General features: G+C 45.2%; 1 protein-coding gene across 1 annotated transcript in view; it reads right to left on the bottom strand.

Moving 5' to 3' along the window:
* Window positions 1-22,461, bottom strand: part of GRIN2B (glutamate ionotropic receptor NMDA type subunit 2B) — a 286,938-nt gene extending 264,477 nt beyond the window's left edge. Inside the window, exon 1 of the mRNA XM_039239959.1 lies at window positions 22,051-22,461. Within this exon, the coding sequence (XP_039095890.1) occupies window positions 22,051-22,461 (411 nt within the window). The remainder of the gene's footprint in view (window positions 1-22,050) is intronic.
* Window positions 22,462-23,499: the final 1,038 nt, after the last annotated feature.

Consider the following 23,499-nt stretch of genomic DNA (forward strand, 5'->3'; position numbering starts at 1 on the left):
TAAAGATTAAACATACTTTTTTCTCTTAACATGTCTGCACCTTCAGACTTCCACGGTATATTAAATCAGTGCAACAGGACTGTTAGGAACACTCGAAAAGCTATTGGAAAGCGAGCACTAATTCTAAGAACATCTGGTAATTGATAAATTCTAAACACCCAGAAGACATCGATTAGCACTAGAACATTTCAACATTTCAAAAGAGGTTGCTTTTGAAAAGAGGCATTTTAAAAAACATAAAAGGTACAAATTGTAAAACTGTCAAGATTTTCTCATTTACACGGTGCCTGGGTGGCTCAGTCAGTTAAGTGTCTGACTTTGGCTCAGGTCATGATCTCACAGCTCGTGGGATCAAGCCCCGTATCCGGCTCCGTGCTGATGGCTCATAGCCTGAAGCCTGTTTTGGATTCTGTGTGTGTCTCTCTCTCTGCCCCTCCCCTGCTCAGGCTCTGTCTCTGTCTCTCTCTCAAAAACAAACATTTAAAATAATAATAATAATAATAATGATGATGATGATGATGATGATCTTATCATTTGCCAAATCTGAAACGACTCAGATTTGTATAAGTAGCTTGCAGCAAATCACCAAATCACTGAAATGTGTCATGTTATGCTGGCGTGCCTCTCTCTCTCTGTGTCTATGTGTTTTATTTACACTGCCCAGCGTAAAGTGGTGTTTAATACACATCTTAGAGCCAATGTTATCAAAATATATTTCAGCCTACATTCAGCAGCTCTGGAGTAGGCCAAAAACCTAGTACATTTTCTCCTCATTATCACCTCGGTAAGAGTCCCTTGCCAGGATCTGGCTAGGAGGCTTATATCTGACAAAGCTTAATGAAGTGTTAATGAAGGGAAAAATGTCCCAGCCCATTCTGGGCTTTGTTCAGAACAGGTTTAAGGGTATCCTGGTAAAAAGCTTTAATAGTGGATCTTCCCCCACCCCACAAGACAGAGAAGGTGAGAGGCTGTACCCATGGGTTTGCCATCTTTTGCTTGAATGATGTTGCCTTTTGTTCGTGAATGCTGAAGTTTAATCCTTGTCGTATCTTTGAATTCTTGAGTGGGCCTCCACCTGTGAATTCTCCATCCTAGATACCTGCCAACCTTTCCAATGGTCTAAGTTCTTCAGCATATAGATCTACTATAGCCATAGCTTCTTTGTCTTCCCTATAAGTAACTATGTGATCTTTTCCAGTCCCATTTGAGCTCTTTATTCAACTTAGATCTCCTCAGCCAAAGTCCACAAGGAATTCCCAGGCCAAACCTCCCCTGTCCTGATCAGACACCTTAGGTTGCTCATTGCCACTTCAGTGTGGCTTACATCGTTCTCTTCTCCTATAGGCATTACAGTGGGAGCCCAGAGATGTAGACTCTAGTCCCAGATCTGCCACTTAAAATTTCTCAGTCTTTGATGTATCAGGTAACTTCTTGGAGTCTTGGTTTTCTTCTCTGGAGAATGAGGGTGATGATACAAGTTATCTTCACTTCTCAGAGAGCCAACCTAAGGCTCTATTTCCATCTTACACATTGGTTGTATCAAATTAAGACAAACTTGGGGCACCTGGGGGGCTCAGTCGGTTAAGCGACTGACTTCGGATCAGGTCATGATCTCACGGTTTGTGAGTTCAAGCCCCGCATCCGGCTCTATGCTGACGGCCTGGAGCCTGGAGCCTGCTTCAGGTTCTGTGTATTCCTCTCTCTCTCTCTGCCCCTCCCCTGCTCATGCTTGGTTGCTCGCTCTCTCTCTCAAAAATAAATAAACATTAATTTTTTAAAAAAAGATTAAGACAAGGTACATAAATTCACTTTGAAGAACATTATAAAATATAAGATTTGGCTATATTTTTTAAATCTCCAACTACATATAGTGTGGAGCTTTTTGTTTTCTTCTGACCTCTCTCTTTTCTTTTCACTCTTTTCTTCTGGAAGCCTCCTTGCTCTTCTAGTATGAATCCCCAGTTGCCACAAATTTCCATGCATACTTGAGTCTCTCTTTCCTAAGTATCTTAGTTGGAGGGATATTGCAAGATGAGAAGTGAAAGGGTGATCTGAGGAGTCCATTTCTGCAAGATAGGGAAGACCTGTCTGTAGCCTGTAGATAGTTACTCTAATCACAGAAGCGTCTCAACCAGACAGAACTGACTTTATCCAAATTTGCTTTCCACCTGCTCGCTCGTGGTTATCATAAATTCATACAATCCTGAACATATAGGTCTTCCATCATATACAGTCCAAAAATTAATTCAATGATATTCACTTTTATCATTATCTGACATATTCATTAATATACTTTTAATCCATCATCTCAGACCACATTTAGTGCAGATACAGAGAAAAACCAGGGAAAAAGATGTCATTCTCTCCCCCCATACCCTAATTTCAGTTTGCTTTTGTCCCTCACCTCTAGTCAGGAGAAGGGAGGGACGGCAATTCATTATGTCATATTATGTGCTAGCCTCTGCACTACTACTAGACAGGCTTGGTACTTTGCTGAGGTAAAAGTCCTGCCAGACACAGACCTGGTAATCTGGGAAACGAGGCCGACTCCAGGACGGAACTGAGGCTGGGGCCTCAGGCAAGTCACTTAATCTTTCTTGGCCTCAGTGTCCTTTACCATGAAATAAGGGCACCACGCTAGTCCCTAAGATCCCTTCCAGGCTAAACGGTGCTGCAGCTCCATGACACATTCATCGGGACTTCTGTGAAGGGATTAGGACCAGGGTTGGGGAGGATGAGGACATAACACTCCTTCTCAGGAAGCCCCTCTCCTTTCTTCACTGCATGTCAAGACCTGTAGCCTCCTCTTGCAGCCCTCTGCATGCCAAACCTCAGCAGCGGTCAGAAAGGACACCGTTCAAAAACTCATAATGTGACAATATGGGTTCATATTTGCCACCTCCCTCATTCCCCTTGTTTACTTTTAATCTACCCATGCCGACTCCTTCTTTGTGTCTTCCGCCTATTATTCAACTGTTTCCCTTTGCTTCAATCAATATCTTCTCTTAGACATCATGCCAGAAACTTCTAGAATGGATTTTCTGCCTGGCTTTTGGAGCCGACTACTGCAAACTCCTCATGATGGTCTCCCTGATCTTAGTTTATAAAAAAAAAAAAAAAAAAAAAAAAATCAGGCCTCCTCATCTAATTTCTGTGCCATTTTCTCCTTTAGTGAAGCATTCTACATGTTATACATCTCAACCCTTTCACTTTACAGATGAAAGAAGTAACACTAAGAAAGATTAAGGGACTTGACCAGTCAAACAGCTACCGCTGGTTATGAGCAAGGAAGAGAACCAGGCTTCCAGACTATAGTTTGGGCTAGGCTCTTTCCACTGTAACCCCAGTGCCACTAAATGAATATCCACATTCAATCTCACAGGGGATCCAGAAGAAGAATAAAGTTTCCACTGCCCCCGCTCGCCACCCCCACCCAGAAATAAGTGGTAGTATTCCATCCACTATACTCCTATCTGATCCAAAGTGAACTTTTCAAACGGTATCCCCAGGCCCTCTTCCCTCAATTAAGACACTGGTGACATGTACCTCCCATTTTATATAATCCTAGCTGTGCATAATTGCCAATTGTGGGATTCTTTTTCAGTTCTTTGACATACGAGATTAAATCTTCTATAGACTCTTTATAGCTACACCCTCCCCCAAACCCACTTAAACCAGTGCTTTTTCTCCCATTGAGCGAGTGTGCCTGCTGATATGCTCCATCACCACCATCACCTAGCCCAGCAGCTGCTATTATGTGAAAAGTAATTAAATCATTTCTGCAACTATTCTCTCATGCTTATAAATAATTAAGGGTTGCACATTCTCCCGGAACCCACAAAGGGCCCAGGAACAGTGAATGACAGGAGAGATGGATCAGAAAACATGTCTTTGGAAGGAAGTGAAATTCAGTGAGGGGTGAGGATGGAGGAAGCAAGAAATGGAGAGTGAGGAATGGGCTAAGAGTTGGGAAAATGGAAAAAGAAGTACAAAACAGGGACAAGAGAAGAACGGGGGCGGGAATGTTCCAGAGACATTGGTAACTGAAAGAAAAAGAAAGAAGAAATATAGCGTACTGGAATAGACTTAGTAACAAAAGAGGAAAAGGAAGATGTGCAGGCAGAGGGAGACTGAAGGAGGCCAGTTCTTTTTTATCACTATTTCACAGCTAAGGAAAGTGAGGCAGAGAAAAGTTAAGTAACCAGGTTATGGTCACAGAATTAATGTGGAAGGGAACCAGAATCTGAGTCCAGGTCTGTCTTGGTCTGAATCCCATAGATAATCTGATGTCTTTTGGCCTTTAAACATGTAAAATGTGAATCCATAATGACCTCAAAATAAAAAGTTTAATAAAAAAATATGTTATTGCTGATGTCCCTCATCAACAGATTAGCACTGGTCCAGCCACAGTCCCTTAGCCACACCCCCGCTGTGACCAAGGGCCTGAAAATGAAAGCTAGTGGCTGGAAGGCATCTCTGCCACGAGGGAGAAAGCTAGCAGGGTTCTACAGAGACAGGACACAAATATCTGTGCTTGGCCTCATTAAATGCCAAGTCATAACCAACTGAACCAAGTAGCCACAGACTGTAAAACTAACCGTTGTCAGCTCCAAAAGTCAAGGACAGACCGCCTGGGAACTCTTAACTATGCCAGGTCCTAAGGTAGGCCATTGAGGGACCTCGACACTGACAGATGAAGCATGGAGATGGTTGTGTGCACCACGTAAAGTCTAAGTCACATGCCAGAGTGGGTCACGGCAGACAGGGGACAGGACGAAGGGAGAGAAGGACGGAGAAACACGAACCAGAAATGAGATGATGGGGGAACAGAAAGCAGAGACAGGAGGGAAAGGAGGACAGACAGAAGGAGAAATCAAAGGATCTAAGAGAGGGAGACACAAAGAAGGACCGAGACACAGGTGAGAAGGGGAGTCTGAGGGGACAGTAAAAGGCAGCTAAGAAGTGTTCATACAAAATAAGACTGGAGCCCTCTCCATACGGTGTGGAGAATCAAAACAGTCTAGAAATCCTCAGAGTTCACTGATGAACCTGGGCTTCCTATTCTACTTGATGCTATTCTCCTTCGCAGAATGACTTCACAGCCCAACGCTCTCCGAGGCTCCTGAGCGGTTCTGTGCGATCAGCCGGGTGACCAGGGTGACCTACACCTTTCTCAAGGGGCTGCCCTTGAGCCTTTCTGTTTGCAGCAAGGTCTCCCAGCAGGGCTTCACCTCAGGACTGATGAGGCTGCCCATGCACAGCATGGTTTTCAGGAGTCAGGAGAGAACCTTCTGTTTTAAACATATATGTCCCTCATGGGCCAACATGACATCTGATATTCCACTCGTACACATTTCTTCCTCTGAGTTAAAATATAAATGCCCGCGGAGTTCACATACTAGTTGCTCTTATCTCTTCTGATCGTGGCAGTGACTTCATTGTTTAGACTGTCTCCCGGTTTTAAAATGGAATCCTTCCTTCCTGTCAGGAGGAAACAGTGGGGGTCTCCATGAGGAGAGACCCAAGACAGAATTCCATAGTGCTCGTTGGGAAAGCTCCACCAGCAGACAATGCAAGGAGCTGGGGGAAGGAAGAAGGGAGTACTCTAAGCAGCCGGGAGGCACAAAAAAGGGACACTGGACAATTAAACGAGGTAGCAGTTATCAAGGGGAGAAAGGGGCGTGGGGAAGGGGAATTTCAAAGTGATTAAAAATACCTTCGTTTCCAAGTGTGTCACTTTCACAGGGCTGACCTTTCAGATCAGGGTGACAAAAAGTAGCCATGGTTGCCACTTGGAAGTCCCCCAAACACAGCTCTGCCACTACCTTCCATCGGACAAGAAACCAGCTCCAGATACGTGCAACTCACAGAAGCATCAGAGGCCCCTGCTCTGTCGCCTGGGGGGCCTCACGAGGGGAGAAAGGAGGACAAGGGAAAGGAGAGGAAGTGCCCTTCTCCCAGAGCATGTAGAGAGTTCAACCTGTGTCCAAATCCCCTTCTCCGGCCAACAGACTAGTTTTCTCAGGATCAGCAGTGCTAGTCTCCAAGGAGAACTGAAATGCATCAGTAACTACTCAAAGTTAGTCCCCTTTCATTAACCAGTGACACTTCCCCTTGGGCCCAGGGACCGCAGGGCCCAGGGAAAGAACTTCCAGAATCAGACGGCCGCACAACATTCCTCAGGAAAGTCTGCCACCGTCAGTTTCAGAGAACAACAGTGATCAGAGAACAGACCGTTCACAAGAGGAGTGCTCCTGTCTCTTAGCTTTCTCTCATATAGACATGCTGTCCAGCTGTGGGGAAATGGTATGGCAGGTGGGCAGCATGGGAGCTGGTACTCTGGGCACCATGCTTCTCTCCACCCTCCAGAGCCCCATCTTGGGCCCTGATGCTCAGTCTGAGAAAAGCTTTCATGGGCAACGTGTGTGTAGCCAGAGCGACTGCTGTTGCTGCTATTGACACGTTCAGCGGAAGTTCCCCTCCTCTCCTACCTGCTTCTAGGAATTGGGCGCTCACACTTCCTGTCCAAATGCCTCTATCCCTGGGCTCTGACCCTGGGGTGCAAGCCTTCTCTCCTACTTTCAGTATCAACTTCGGCTTCCAGAACCATCGGCCTCGAGTGGGAGACCCTCCCTCTGTGATCTCTACTCAGAGGGGCTGTCGGGGAGGGCTCTGGCAGAGATCCCGGGCAAGCAGCCAGCAGGGGCCAAGGGGAAGAGAATTATTCACAGGATCACAGATGTTAGAGATGAAAAGAACTTGCAAAAACACATCTCACTCAACCATCCCACCTTGCAATGTAGGCCCTTTTCCAAGAGCATATGGCCTGTTCCCATCTGATTTCAAAGGATCTATCATTACCAACAAATACGCACCAAGTACGCTGTGTGTGCTCTACGTTGTCCCAATCATGAGAGAAGGAGACAAATGGGCTCTCCCCGCCCGGAACGGGCTGCCATACTGAGAGATAAACCTGCCTCTCACATGCGTTGCCTGAGCCCGCCACCTTGACACCAGATACCTTTCATACACCGATTATCACCCTTGCATGTCAACAGGCCTTTGATCACTGAGGAAACTAAGAGGGAGAGTACATGCTGTTGGCCCAGGAAAAAGAGAGGTCCAGCAGAAGGGGGCAAGGAGGGGCCTTCGGGTACCACCTCTAGAAACTAGATTTCAGTCCAAGGTAACAGTAGTTACAGCTGATACTCTAAGACTATTTAGGAAGTAGGGGGAGATAGCTTGCTCCAAGACCTATGGCCACGCAGGACAGTGAGACAATACTATTACTACTCTGTCAATTTCTCATCTGCTGAGATGACGGACATCTGATTTCACTTCCTCCTGACACACAGCAGGCTGGAAAAACATGCGTCTCCACCCCCAATCCCAGAATTATCAGTTAAGAGTTTGATCTGACCTAGAAGTCAAATCCTAGGGCACCCACTTGGCAGTGTCCTGGGCTTCAGGGTCTCAGCCTCGCTCTTGAGAGTTCCGAGTTTGGAAAGAACTCAGTCCATCAGACTGGGACTGACCCAGCAGTTTTGCTCACCTGCATGTCCTTCTCTCTTTGAACGTTCTTTCCCCTTCTTCTTCATGTCTCTCATCCCATTCTCCTCTCTAAGAGCTGAGCTCTTGTTCTGAATGTTTGGGTGTTCATCAAGATGGGCTGGCGAGGGAGGAATCACCTTTGCCTAAGCTCCAGCTGGCTACATTCTGGATAGCTGGGATATTCCCCTCCCAGGTTAAGCTAGAAGTCCCGAGAAGACCAAGTAAATGAAAGTGTTCAAGAGGAAGTGCAACACACTGCTGATGTCCATGGGCTTTACTGTCAGTCAGGTGAGTGGTTCTGTTTCCATACTGCCATGGCCAGGGTGTCAGCAGGGGCCAGTTACTTTCCTTTCCCACCCTCAGTTTCTTGATCTTTAAAAAGAGAATAATCCTACTGCCTAAGCCCTAGGGCTCCTTCAAGGATTATACCTGCTAAATGCAGGTAAAGCACTAGCTCATGTAAAGTACACCATTAACATGTAGTGGGCACTTGGGGTTTTTTTAAGGAGAAAATAGGAGGAAGCTGGCTTCTTCTCAAACCCCAGATCTAGCCCCCACCCAGATCTCTTACTAGCCAGGGAAAATCCAGGATTCCAAACATACCCCAAAGAGCATGTTAACTGAGCCTAGACTTACTTAACAGCCTGCATTCTAACTGAAAGTCAGAGACAAGTGTGATGGCTGATTTTCCCTGTTCACAATTCCAGGGCCTCCCTTATTATTTCCACGTTGCTCTCTTCCTTCTGTTTGCCTTCACTCCTCTCCTCTTCTCCATTAGCGTCTTCTCATATTCCTCCAACTCCTCTTCCCGTGTCTTCACTATTATTAAGCAGCCACAGGAAAGCATTGCACTGGGGACCATGAACAATAAAGCTCTATAGGTAGGTACCGATTATCACAAAACTTTATAATCAGAACAATATGCTGTGTGTTACTGACCAGTGGTCCCCAAACATGGCTGCATTTCAGAATCCTTAAAGAGAAATTTGTAAAAATAGTATTTAGTGGGGTTTTAACTCCAAAAGAACATTTGGGTATGGAACCAGAAAATCCATATTTAAAAAAATAATAATTATAAAATAAACTCTTCTGTTGATGCTCAGGTCAAGTCCCTTTAAGAACTACTACCACACAGGGGTGCCTGGGTAGCTCAGCTGGTTAAGCAATTGACTTCGATTCAGGTCATGATTTCACGATTCTTGGTTCGTGTGTTCAAGCCCTGCATGAGGCTCTGTACTGGTAGGGTGGAGAGCCTGCTTGAGATTCTTCCTCTCTCTCTCTCTGCCCCTTCCCCACTTGTCATTCGTAAATAAATAAATAAATAAATAAATAAATAAATAAATAAAACCACTACCACCACTCTACAACTAGACTACAGAAACTCTATCAAGCTCCTCCCTCCCTTTTCTGGATGTCTTTTCAACTCCCTCATTCCCACCATCCCATCAGCTTCTTAAATCATGTAGCTTTCTATTTGAGAATTTACCGTCTTTGCTTTTATACAAGCAGTGGGGACACTGCAGTGGTGACAGAATGAAGGCCACGGGGTTGGAGGCAGAGCTAAAGGACCGTGAAGGCAGAAGAAGCGAGAGGACAGATGGAGGGCAGTGGAAGTATGGGGAGGCAGGGAGAGGAAGAGGGAGGGATGGGGGGCAGCAAGATCCAGGACCTACAGTGGAGCCCAGCTTCCTGCGAAGTCCTTTGTCCTAGCAACACGCTGATGCTCAAAGGTTGAAGGCTGCCGCTCCTTACAACTCCAGACAACATGTTGTCAAGGTAACAGAACACATCTGAGACACATGGTGACAGGCCAGGAGGACTTGGGCGGGTGCCAGAAGTCCTCAGCCCAAGGCAGGCAGGCCGCAGTGACTGGCTGTGCCTTTATACGATCTCCCATTCTCGGCACCTACACTGCTCACCTCAATATCTCAATACAGTTGCTCTACTCCCTATGCCCCTCTTCTCAGTGCCTTCACCCCCATTTGGGAAAAGGGGACCTTATATCAGACTGCCTCTAAGTAGACACAAGTCCAGGAACTGGCCGCGGGATGCGGCGCCTGGGAACTCCAAGAACTCAAAACAAGAGTCTTTAGTCAGGGTAGAGCCAATCGTGATGCTTCTAACTTCCTACAATATTTTGCTCCTTTGTTCACAGGTCTGTAAGCAACGTGTGTAAAATCAACAAACAAAACACAAAGCTACCTGATCCGTAGATCTATCAAAAGAAGGTGATGCCTGATTCAAGAGGAATTTGTATTTCAATACTACTAGAAAGGGCAAGGCCAGCCATTTCTTCAAAGCCAGGTGTGTACCTGGCAAAGTAATGAGTCCTTTATAGGTTATTTCATCTCATAGTAACTCTTAAAAGTCTCTGAATAGTAATTCCTTCAGAGTGATGAAAAAAACAAACCAACACCAGATCACAGTAGTCACACAACGTAGCAAAAGGTCACCTAGCTTCTGAAAGGTGGAGACAAGACTTAAAATGGCTCCAAGGTGTATATTCTATCCACTCTACTACCTGTCTCCATCTGAAAAGATGCTAAGTCAAGTTCCATCACTCCCTTCTTACAGCTTCTTGAATGAATTGCAAAATACCCAACACAATGCCCAGCCTCTCCGGCCGTACAGGATCTGGCCTCAGAATACCTTTTCAGCCTCATTTTCTACCATTGACCCCACTGCTCACCACCCTCCAACTCACACCGTCTGACACTCATCAAAAAAAACATACAACAAACACTTGCCCCCTTCAAGGCCTCCACACCTGCTCTTCTCCCTGCCCAAAGGCTGCCCGTGACATCTTCATGCATCTTGATCCTTTTATCATACATGTCTCAAGTGCTACCTTCCTCTGAGACCAGTCCTGACAACCTAAGCTAGCCTTACCTGTTACCCCTTCCTACTATTTTCATCAAAACACTTACCACTACCTAAAATAATAGTACTTAATTTATATCTTTGTTTATTGTCAGTCAGTGCACTGTAAGGATGTGTCTCTCTCATTGACTCTGCCTCCAGGACCTTGTGCGGTTCCTGACCTCCACCAGGTACCTAATAGATATTTTTTGAATGAATGAATAAGTAAATGAGAAAGGATGTTGTTTGCTAAAAGAAGTTTCAAAATCTCCTGCCCCTACCTCTGGAAACTTAATTGCACTGGTTAAATTTAGTTGGTGATATTTTGCTGATTAGTAGGTCATGTGAATCGCATATGTTTATCTTTTGGAACTTAAAAAAAAAAGCTTATTTCTTTCTGCTTCCTCCTCGGAAAGAAAGCTAATAACGTCAAGATTATCACCGGCACCCCACCGCCTTGCGTTTAAGTTTTGCTCTGCTACTTCAGAATGCACCGCTAACTTGAGGCAGCCCTTTTTCCGTGTCTGGTTGCTAGAAATAAAGTGGACACGAGTGTTAAAACTCTAGACGTGAGTGCCGAGTTGTTGACGGCTGGTATCTGGCAGATGTGAGGAAGAGAAGGGCGATGGAAAGAACAGCCTAGAGACAGGTAGAAATGTATTTTCCAGGAGCCAGAGATTAATTCTCTCATCCATTTCCATTTGGGTTTAAAATACTTTTCTCTTCATTGCAACTGACATCTGCTGCACGGAAATAATTAATTCGGCCATACGTTTAACACCTATGTCTTAAAGGCTTACTATGTGCCAAGCTGTATGTTAGGTTCGGGGGATACAAAAATGAAAAAGACATACACCCTGCCCTTATGAAGCCTGCAGTCTTGCAGGGCAGCTAATGAAAAAAGCTACTATGGTGAATAACAGTTGTGATAAGGACTATGAAAATTACAGCACGAGAGAGAATAAAAAGGAAAGAAGCAGGAATCGAGCGGAGAAGAAAAAGCATCTGAAAGCACAAGGACTTCAGACTGGGAGATTAGCCCAGAGATTAGCCAGAGAGGCACCGTCCTGGGCACTGAAAAGGATCAAGAGAGCAGCCGCCACATCCGAAAACATACAAATGTGCACGAGCACAAACACACACAGACACACGTGCACGAGTGCATATACGCACGAAACAGAGAAGCAAATACAAAACCAAGGAGCGTATGAAGGGAGGTTCCAGCGCTAAGAGACAAGCTTCGTTGCCCTGTAGCTCCACCGAAGACCCCAGCAAGGGAGTAGCTGCCCAGAACACTGACACTTCACCTTTCGGCACCTTCCCAGGCCCCGGGGTGGGCCACGACGTCAGAGCACCACCTCTGGACAGAGTCCCCAGGGTGCACGCCTACCTACCACAGAACTAGGTGAGCTCCCGTCACTAGGCTGGCTCGGGTCTCTATTTACATCCTCCTCACTCATCCATTGATTCATAGGGAGGCTTGAGTGAAAACTTCTCTCTGACACGCACTCGCTGACTCCTACTGTTTGCCAGGTCTTTTCTAAGCACGTTCACTAACCTTACTTAATCACCTTAAGAAAACAGGAGCTATTTGTTTTAGAAGGAGGAATCTAAGGCTCAGAGAAGTTAAGTACTCTGCCAAAGATCACACAGTAAATGTATAAGCCAAGAAATCACCTAGGCAGGGAGATTCCAGAGATTCCCCACAGGCCCCTTAACCCTGGTGTGGATATCACTTTCCTAGAGCTGCCATCACATATTACCACACACTTGGTGGCTTGAAACAACAAAAATTTATTTTCTCACAGTTCTCAAGCCTGAAATCAAGGGTGTTATCAGAGTCATGCTCTTTCTGAACGGCCCTAAGGAAAAAATCGCCCTTTGCTGTGTCCAGCTTCTAGCGGCTTCTTTGGCACGCTGTGGCTAACTAACTCCAGCCTCTGCTCCCTTTGAAAGACCTCCCCTTTGTGTCTATGTCTTCTCCTCTTTCACCTCTTAGAAGGGACATTTGTCACTGGACTCAGGGCCCCTTGGCTAATCCAAAATGATCTCATCATGAGATCCTTAATGATATTTGCCAAGACCCTTTATCCAAATCAGGTCACATTCACAGACTACAGGAATTAGTACATGGACAGATCTTTTGGGGGGACCACTCCTCAACCCCCTACAGTGTAGAAAGGGCCCAATTTAATAACTGTTCATTGTTCATTAAAAGTTAGCTATTACTCGCATCAGACACTATGGTATGTGCTAGGAAAACAAAAATTAGGAAAGCGTAGCCGTGGCCTACAATGAGCTCACTGTACAGCAAGTGGGACAGATAGGTAAATAAGACAAGTTATAATAAAAGCATAGATAGGACACAGGTGGAGCGCAAAGAAAAAGAAAAGTAAATCCTGTGAAGAAGAGAATCAGAAAAGGGTTCGCAGAAGTGCCACAACTTCCCTTAAAAAGTGAGCAGGTGTTTCCGGATGGACAAGGCAGAGAGGAGATTCTAAGGAGAGGAAGCAGTACAAACAAAGGCACAGAGATGCAAAAGGGCCTGGACCAGGGAGGGAGCTATAAATAATTTAGTGTGGCTTAACATGACCGTTCAAGGGCAGGGAGGTTAAGGGAAAATCCTGGAGAGGTAGCCAGGGACCAGATCTAAGAGGATGTCTTATTCCAAGCAGTGGCAAGCCAGGGCAGAGGTTTAAGCAAAAGTGTTTAACAATCAGATTTGAGGGTCTCAAGATCACACAGGTAAGCAGTGTGCGGCAGTGCAGACGACAGACACGGAGTGTCAGCACAGCGCCTGGAGGGAAGGGCAAGGTCACGAGGCCTCCTCCGCAGCCCCCTCAGGTTTGTGCAACCATCTTGAGCGGGAAGGGAGTGTCCTGGGTTGATTCCCAGACTGGCTAACTACCTTTCTTAGAACACTCTCTTGGTCTATAATGCCTCTTTCCTTGTTTCTCTGGTTCTTATCTCATCTCCAATAACTAAGTGCCTGAGCTCCTTTATCATCTCCACCCCCTCTGGCCATCCCTCAGATGGCCGGGCGCCCTAAGGTAGCTCTGTCCTTGGCCCACCTCCCTCCTCGTTTCACTTGGTCATTCTGAGCCATCTCATCCACCCTCCTGGTTGCAACTACGCTCCGCTTGCTAATGAGGTTCATATCTATATTCCCAGCCCCAATCACCCCCTTTACCTCCAGGTCCAAATCCAACTGCTTACTAGACACTTCCACTTGTACGACCTATCCATGTTCTAAACTCTACTCATTCTCCTTCCCACTGTCACCAAATCTATGACGAATCTAATTACTCTTGTCATCATAATTTCTGGAATAGCACTAAAAGGGTCAAGTGTTCAATGCTGCAGAAGGTCAAGAATGAGAAAAAGTCCACTGGATGTGGCATTTTTGTAGAAAGTGAGAGATGAGGAAGTGAAAACAGCAACACAACTACTTTTTAAGGAGCTGAAATGTCAAAAGGAAGAAGGAGAGAGAACTAGGGTCAAGAAAAGCTTTTATGCCTCTGTTTATTAATATGAGAGTGATTTGAGTATGTCCAATGAGGGAAAAATGTATTTTGGGTAGAGCTATTTTTGACTGTTGGGTACTATCATACGTATGGCAGGACACCAAACGTGCCTAGTCTCCCAGGTTGTAAATGCCAGAAGCACACAGGCACCTGCACACACACACACTTTACAAAAGCAGTCATTACTATATCAAAAACCTCCCCCAAAACACGTCCAAACATCTCCTGAGGACCACTAAGGTAGAAAAAGAAAAATGCCAGCGGAAAAGAATACATTGATCTTTGAAGGGAAAAAGGAAATAACTGACGAGCCAAGGTCCTAGTTCTGGAGGAAAGGTGAGGAGATAAGACCAAGGGCACAAAAGCAGGAGTTAGTGTGAACCAAGAAAAAGGACACCTGACAGATGTTTGGGCTTTGGAATCACACGGGCATCGGCTGAATTCCCAGACTGTCACTTACTTCCTCTGAGAGATACAACTGAGGGAGCTACCGTCCCCAACCCTCTCCCGTTTGCCACCTCCCCCAGAAAGACTCAGAGGCCCCACAGGGTTGACCATGTGACACTGTTTGAGTTCATGATCGGGGACACGGAGAAGACGCTCCCTGATCTAAGACCCATGCGCCACCTTTTCCCATGGGCATGATGCCTAGAGCTAGGGCAGCATCCTTATAACCACGACGGAACTGCCTTTACCTCCAAGTCCAAATCCAACAGCCAAGGGAATCCCGGAGGTCAGCCCTGATATCACCACATCACTGAGTCACCCCCAGCAGACCCTGTCTCCAGGTGCCTTATTCGGAGACACCAAGAAGCACCTATTTGTTTAAGCCACTGTGGGAAAATCACTACTAAGCTAAAGGTCTTGGGCAAAACAGTTAACCTCTCTGATCTATAATTTCCTCATCGGATAGAAAGGACAAAATACATGCCTCATGAATTCAATGAAGGAATTCAATAAAAGAGCATTTTTAAGGTCATATAAGGTGACTAGCTCAGCTCTTGACAAAAGTCAATGACCAATCAATGTTAGTTCTTTTCTCATGGCAACCTCCTAACAACCCATGATAACTTGGGTGTTCTCCGTCATTAGAAAATAGAATTGTAGCAATAATTTTTTTGTCTTCAGAAAAATGGAATCAGACTAGCCTTTAACATTATTCTCATGCACGTGGGACCCATAACCACAGAATCAAAATAGAATTTTGAATCAAATATAGATCTAATGTCTAAGAATAAGGCAAAAAACAATCACAGTAGTCTCAGCAAGGGGAATAAAAATGCATCCTCCAAGGGTAGAAATCATAATCCAAGGGGTTTTTCAAGAATATCAGTATAATCTATTAAGAGCTGGCTGGTGATAGTAAATTATATAACATATCACTACTTCCTACCTAGTACCTTTAATATGTCCCTCATCTAACAATTCACTTTTTCATACATATCAACACTTCCAAATCTCTGGGTGACCCTAGATTCAAACACTATTTTATTCTGCTATGCTTTCTTTTTTAATGTTCTCGACTTATCTTCATTGCTTATATCCTGTGTGTATCAGTTTATTGAAATCACCGTGTGTCACTGCTTTGAAAATCTTGATAAGTCCTGATCATGTCACAATCAGTAATTACATCACCACAGAGGTGGAACCCACTGAGCCGCTCGCTGCTTATGCTCCCAGGCCTAAAATGAAGGGTATTCACATCCCAAGGTCTTCTCTTTCAGTTACAGGAAAACATGAGGATCCTGTTTTCTTCAGATGATTAGGTATGGTCCAGTACACGAAAATACAAGAAAGCGTATACTGAAGGCCTATGATTTATCCACCATCGGCTACCATGCTTCATAAAGCTCACGACCCACTAACAAAGGTGTTATTTTGCCACCATTTTGTGAATGGAAATTTCAAGACTCAGAGCTTAAAGAGCACCACTAAGGTCACACGGCTGGCAGATGCATGGAGCTCAAGCCGATCTGCTCCGAAGCCTGCATTCTCTCCAGGTTGTGCCACAGCCTTCCTGCAGACACACCATCACTTTCCTGGAAGATGTATGAGAAACACAGAATGGTTCGTGCATTACTTTCTAGCACCAAGTACTTTCATGCCTATAAGTGCCTAAACCAATTTCTGGGGCCTCGGTTTCTCCAAGCATTAAAACTGCATCTGGACTGGAGCACCTGGGTGACTCAGCTGGTTAAGCGTCTGACTTCAGCACAGGTCATGATCTTGTGGCCCATGAGTTCGAGCCATGAACTGGGCTCTGTGCTGACAGCTCAGAGCCTGGAACCTGCTTCCGATTCTCTGCCTCCCTCTCTCTCTGCCCCTCCCCCAACACGCTCTGTCTGTCTCTCTCACAACAAAAAAAAATTTTGAAAAAATGCATCTGGATTTCAATTGGCCAGTTTCTTGGAAGCAAATCCTAGCTCCAGTTTTAAAAGGGAAGGTATGCTGGCCAACAAGAAATCCTTTCCACAGACACAGGTGGAAAGGCCTAGAATCCACACAGAACTGAGGGCTGCACCACTGCAAAGCCTATAGTGCCTCAGAGAGAACCACCCACCCATCTTTCCCCAAAGTATAGTTCAAGGAAGAAGGGAAGATCCCAGCTTCCTTCTGACTCCTCAGTGTGTGGACTGAGAGTTTCAAAATCAGCCCCCCTAAAAAAGTCTTAAAGTCCAACATGCTTGGATTTGGATCCCAGTCCCACTATTTTTCTAACTGTATCACTTTGGCCAGGGTACATAAGCACTCTGACGTGGTTTCAACTAAAACCATGTGCTACTACTTACATCACAGGATTTCAGAAGAATTAAATGCTCATTAACATCATACCTAACATGAAGTCGGCACGCTCTATCAGCTGTCTTGCTCCCTCAACTTCTCCAGTATATCTTAACTGACCTCATCCAGATCCACACACCATAGTTTGCTCTTGAAGTGTTCAGTCCCAAGGAATACCATATGACAGACAACTTAACGCAAGGTAAAAAAGCTGAAAGCCACCCAAATTAAGGAAGAAGCACAGAGTAACATATGAGTAGCACAGCCGTCTTGATTTCAAGATTGTGCTGGGTATAGAAACCCGCACAAGCGACTGGAAGGCAACAGTCTGTTTGCAGCGTCACACGTGACTGCTGGCTCTTCACTCTCTCCAAACACCCTGCATCAGGTGGGTGTTGGGGGAGGCATAGACAGTAGCGGGGAGAGTCAGAAAAGATAGGGCCAGTGAAGGGTAGGGGCCATCTTCCTAGCCCCAGTTGGATTCAAAGTGTGGTGCCTTGCACAGAAAATGAGAGGCTATTCAAAGCACCAATTCTCAACCAAACAATTTAAAAAGACAAGAATCATAGCAACAGGCCCCAGAGTAAGATAATTTCTCATGTCCTTTAATTAGGAACAAGTTACGAGTATGGTGCAGGTTTTAGCTACCGTACTTCACTCAGATCAAGCCAGCTACTAGAGGGTCAATCAGCACACTCGCTTCTCTTCCATTCTTGCAGCATTACAGATCGGATCTTGTGTTCTCTTATCTGATCCTACTGTAACTTTCACTTTCTGTTTTCCTTCCTACCTCCTGCCCAAACCATTTTCACTGACCCTAATGCTAATGTCAGTAGGTCTGTCATTCCCTGTCACATGGCTCCTCATTCCCTCACCTGAAGCAACTGTTTGTACAGTACTTTTCCAGAAATCCCCATATATTTTCTTTGATTTTATCTTCAAAGTGTTGTAAAGTGGGTAGGGTAGGAGACAGAATTTAAATCTTATAAACTGTAGACTGAGTGGCATACAGTTTACGTGACTTGTTTGTTCAAATTTCCAAAGTTCATGAGAATAGAGACTAAAACTCAGGACTTCTATTTTTCACTTTAGGGTTTTGTGAGGAAGAATTGTATTGATAGCGAGTAGGAGCTTCAAAATAAGTACTGAGCTAAAATCTGAAAACCCAAGAAAGATTTTAGCAAATCAGCAGAGAAACCTCCCGAAAAGAAATGCAAGTATGTCTAGCTTTAGTTCATTATTTGGGTTGAGATGGGCATCCTAAATCCAGGATCACAGGGAGAATAAAAGCAATTATAACAAGGCAAAATAGAGTAGACTCTTTATACTCAGGTGGGTAACTGCCAAAACTCACCTCATACATTTTTAAATGGTCTCCGTTACTATTCTAAACAGTCTTGTGTTACAGGCACCTAGCAGTAGCCACCTCATTGAGCTCTTTCGTAGCCAAACGTGCCATTTTTGGCTATGGCATGGCTATGCCACCATGAGCTTTGGCTTCCTGGGGCGCAAGGATCAAAGGTCCCGCCCCACACATCAGAGCTCTTCCCCAGATTTTCCCCTGGCCTCTCTTCTTGGTCCGTGTCCAGCTCCACAGCATCTCTACCATTGGCCATGACCCTGTTCAACTTCTCATTCTTTTCCTATATCCTGAAACCTCCTTTTCTTCAAATTGCCCCACAGAACTGTCAGCCTGGCCTACGGACCGCTGTGCTGGAAACTTGGTGAAGCTCTTGCTATACATGATCTCATTTAATCTTCAGCACCTCTGTAATACACTCAGATTCTTGTCCCCAATACATGGCCAAGGGAACCTGGGTTTAGTGTAAGTGGTTACCAAGTAGCCCAGATTCCCAGTGGAGGTGATGGTTAACACCGGCCCTGACTCCCAAATCTGAGCTTCCAGCAGCTCTACTCTTTTAGCTCCAATGCTTCTTTCCACCATGATATACGGTACATTTCCTCATTGGGAAAGCACAATACTCATTCATGTTTCTACTCGTTAATTAGTACACACCAAAAAAAAAAAAAAAAAAGTGAGCGCAAGCTATTGGCCCAGATGCTGAACTTGTGTCTCTCTCTAATTTGTTCAAAAATCTTTGTAACAGAGTTTTTCTTCGGTTCTAACTCCTTCAGTCAGGGATTTTATTCCTGTAATAGAACCTTCCACAAGAACACTTAATAAGTGGGCCTTATAGGAAGCAAGCTAACAACAACAACAACAAAACTCAGGTAAAATGCAATGGCAATGACGCATTTCCTAGAAGAGGGAAGCAAAATGGAAGGCTTATTCCTCACCCTTTGGATGGTTCCTGTAGCTCAGAGACTAGCCCTTAACCGTGGCAAAGCTGTATTTCTTGGTCTCATTTTCAGATGTTTTGTCCTGTGGCCGCACAGTTGATTCATAGTTGTCAAACTCTGTGTCCTCATTCTATGTTTGCAAAATATGTTCACGGTACTTAAAAATAAACTTCTACTTTAAAAAACCTAACAAACTGGCCTTAGAATTTGAGATGTTTTATTTTTGAAACTTGCCCCAAAAGCTTGTTTCTCTGAGATCTGGGGGACTCTTTCTATTTGCCTTCAGCTGAATCCGTTAAGCTGGCGAATGGCCCTCCGCACAGCTGCTGGGAATCGCGGCCCCGCGGCCCACTCGGCCCACTCAGCCCTGCTGGTGCGTGCTCACCTTCCCCTGCAGCTAGCAGCCCACTCGGGTGTCTGACCCCTGAGGGCTAAGCCTCCAAACCCCCAGCTTCTGCGGCATCAGGACCTCCTTCTTTCTTCCTTTTCCTCTTACTACCTCCCTTTGGGAAATCGTTTCAAGGTCAAAAGTCAGTTTGATATTTTTTAGGCTATTTTAGGAAATTTCCTAAAAACCACTGCTTCCCTCTTTTTTGGGGGCGGGAGGAGTGGAGAGAGAAAAAGATAAGAGGGAATATTTGATTGTGGCTGCCACAGTAGGGAGGTGGCCAGGGGGGATCTCATTCCAATCACCTGTCTTCAATACTCCCTTTAACCCCAGGAGTGGCCACCAGTAGGCCCACTGTGGACCCAGGTTACACCCAAGGCTACAGCATCTCTTCCTTCCTTCTCTCCTCTAGTCAGATCCCAGTATTGACACTATGAATAAAGTGGTGGGTTACTTTAGTCCGGTAACATCTACCAAGCGCTGTATAACAGAGAAGTAAGGAGCAGGAATGTATGTGAGACCTTGACTAGCCTCTCCATTTTCTTGAGAGGCAACAGAGCACGTGGCCTCTGGAGCCAGCAACCAGTGTTAAAGTCCTGGCTGCCACTTACTGGCTACGTCACTTTGGTTATGGTTTTTAACCTCTCTGGGCCTCAGTCTCCCCATCTGTCAAATGGAGGTAAATAATATCACTTAGCTCACTGAGTTGTTAAGAGCATTAAATAAGATAATGCATACAAAGAGCTATGTGCTCAAGCATCTGGTAAACACTAAAGCACCTAGAATCAATCAATGGACCAAAAGAGCCCCGTCTTTGCATCTTACCTCATATCATATGGTTATTATGCATTCGTAAGAGATACAACAGGGAAGCAACTAAGCAGGGTAGCCAATAACTTCTTCTACCAGGGAGGGGCAGGTGATTATGAAATAGCATAAGCTGCATGATAGCCTGAATAACAAATAAAAAAACTATTTTTACTTGTCATGCTCCCAAGATAACTATACACTTATTTATGATTCAAAAATTTGGCTCATCCATCTTGGCATTCGTTCCGTGCAATACCATGCCCTCAAAATACCACTGCTGAAATACAGCATAATCAGCTGAGGGCAACGATGTTAAGAAAGTCTACCTGAAGTCACAGTTGGTCTACATTTTCCATTCTGCTTAAGTTTATCCCCCGTCCCTTAGCATGGGCTTCTAGTGCCAAAATTTGTTTCCTAACATCTTTTCCTGTGCCCCTGTGAATGGAACAACACCTTTCTCACATGCAGCTGAGATCCCTCCACCTAGTACTTCAACTTGACCTTTCCTAGACTGAATGAAGGAAGCTCCACAACAGAAGCGAGTCACTTCTGCCTGCTGCCGACAGATGGCGGTAATGATTGCGCATGATTACTGTAGCCTGCTCAACCTGGCACTGTGATGGTTCTCCGCTGGCCAAGGAGCACGCCTGTGGTGTCTGTGCTAGCTTTTGGGGTGTTTCCAAACATCATTAACCCCACAGCATGTCTTTCAAGCACAAAACTAAAGACAGTTTCAAAAGTAACGATAAGAAGCATAAGATGACAATGCAAAGGTAGGGACCATTTAAAACACCCAACGTCATGAAAAACAATAAAAACTGCCCCTGGGGTGAAATGAATCATTCTAAGATATGAATAACCGCAAAGGACAATACCTATGTGAGAAGTGCTGTCCCTAAGCAATGAGCAGTACTCCATAAAGCAAGGAAAAATATCTGAATAGGTGGAAAGTGTAAAAACAAAACAACCACAAAGAAAACACTTTATGCAATTAAAGAATAGGCATTAGTGTCCAATGATAATTAGCTTGTCAGAGAACAATTAATCGAATGTTAATGTAGAAGAGTCTACTATTTATATAAGGCCTTAAAGCTGAGGTGCTCAACCTTAACCACACACTAGAATCACACGGGAAGCTTGTGGGAATCCAGATGCCCAGGCTGCATCCAAGGCTAAGGATCAGAATCTCTGGGGGTGGGACCCAGGCATGAGTAGTGTTGAGAGCTCCTCAGGTAATTCCAATGTGCGACCAGGATTAAGAACCATCGCCTTCAATCTAAGCATGGAGAAAAGGCAGCCAGCTACTACTGGTTCCGTGGATTAACATCCATTCCAATGTGTAGATCCATGTGCGATGTGCATGGACACCTTAGCAAGAAGTACCTCCCCCATGACATTTGTATCTTCAAGGAGATAAACAATCTGCCACAAGGGATTTTTCTTTTTATAGTCCTGAAGCTGGGGGGGGAGGGGTGGGGGGAGAACTTGTGTTACCAAAAAAGAAGAGAGCACGCCTTATTTTAAAGATTTGAAGGAGCTATTCATACACACATTTACATATTGGAAGAAAATGCATCACAGAAAGAACTACAAGCTTCAACATCTCTTAGTCATTTCAGTAAATCCATTTGCAAACAAATGGACAAACAGGAACTCTGAATACCAGTATCTTTTCCTCACGCTCATCTCCAAAGGGAGAAACTGATTCCTGATCTATCCACCTACTCCGTGCATTCTGGTTACTTTCTTGCATAATCAAGTTTTGCATTAAGACACATGCATCATTTAGTTCTCGATACAAGTGCCCAGGTTCTCCTCCCCGATTCCCTCCTTTACCTTATCTGCCATTATCATAGAGGAGCCTCCGTGGATGCCCAGGATGGGGGTGAGAGTCTGGGCTGAAATGAAGTCAAGGATCTGGGCAATGGCCTCCTGATCTGTGTCGTCGGCAAACACCACGCCCTGGATCTTCCGGTCGGACATGAGATCGCAGATGCGGGTGATGATGCTCTTTGGGTCAGTCTCATTCATGGCTACCAGCTCCACACGGGGTACCACGGAGAGATGGTGGAAATCATCTTTCTCGTGGGCATCCTTGATGGCCACCTCGTCGGAAGTGCCCACGAGGATGACAGCGATGCCAATGCTGGGGGGGCTCTTCTGAGAGCGAGCTCTGCTGCCTGACACGGCCAGGACAGCCAACACCAACCAGAACTTGGGAGAACAGCACTCGGCTCTGGGCTTCATCTTCAACTCGTCGACTCCCTGCAAACACAAAATGAGAGTGGTTAAATTACCGACACTACTGGACATCCTCTCTCGGAAGGGAATGGATACTGTAAGTCAAGGGCCTCATCTCCTTCCACTGATCATCAAACCCAACTTCCATCTTCTAGCCTTGCCCCTGATCTCTTGTGTTTGCTCAGCAGAATGGGAGAAAGGGGGGAAAAAACTTTCAAAAGCACCAGAAATCCTTAAGCAGAACAAGGAAAGCTATTCTATAGCCATCAGCAGCAAACAGAGGGAAAAGAGAAGAGGATGCAAGTGGTCCAGGCAGCCACACCAAGGGCACATAGGCAGGCATCTCCAAGAGGGGGTCTTGCTGCTGCTGTGTGATCCCTGGCACTTCTGCCATAGTCCGTCTCTGAATTTCTCCTGGGCCAAGGGGATGGCAGAGGCCTGGTGAATGAGCAGGCCAAAATGCACTCAGCAGAAGCTAGCAACAAAACACGGTCTGCACAGGCTGGCTGTAGGGAGCTACAGAAGCACAAGCCCCTCTACTCTGTGTTCACTTCAACGAGAACAAGAGCCTGGAAATTCCTCAGCAACTCTTTTAGTAACTGACTTTTCTCCTTAAAAAAAATTCATGGAGAGTACTTTAAAGAACATCTTGGGGCACCTGGGTGGCTCAGTCATTTAAGCCTCTGACTCTCGATCGTGATCTCACAGTTGGTGAGGTCAAGCCCTGCATCAGGCTCTGCACCATCAGTGCCTAGGAGTCTCTCTCTCCCTGTCTCTCTGCCCCTCTCCCCTCTCAAAATAAATAAATAAACCAAAAAAAAAAAAAATCTCAATTGATCCTGACAATTTTCCAGCAGTAAAAAGGTAAGAAAGACATTATTTTTCCTATTTTATAGATGTTAAAGGCAAGGCTAAAAGAAGCTAAGAAGTCCAAGACTAGGTACCAATTAAGTGAAACAGACATGAATCCAGATCTTCTGGCTTGTAGGCTAATTTGCATTCCATTGCATTACGCCACACTACCTCTCACATCATCAATGATTA

The sequence above is a fragment of the Hyaena hyaena genome, unplaced genomic scaffold, assembly GCF_003009895.1.
Source record: "Hyaena hyaena isolate Hyena2069 unplaced genomic scaffold, ASM300989v1 scaffold_164, whole genome shotgun sequence".
Taxonomy (NCBI): Eukaryota; Metazoa; Chordata; class Mammalia; order Carnivora; family Hyaenidae; genus Hyaena; species Hyaena hyaena.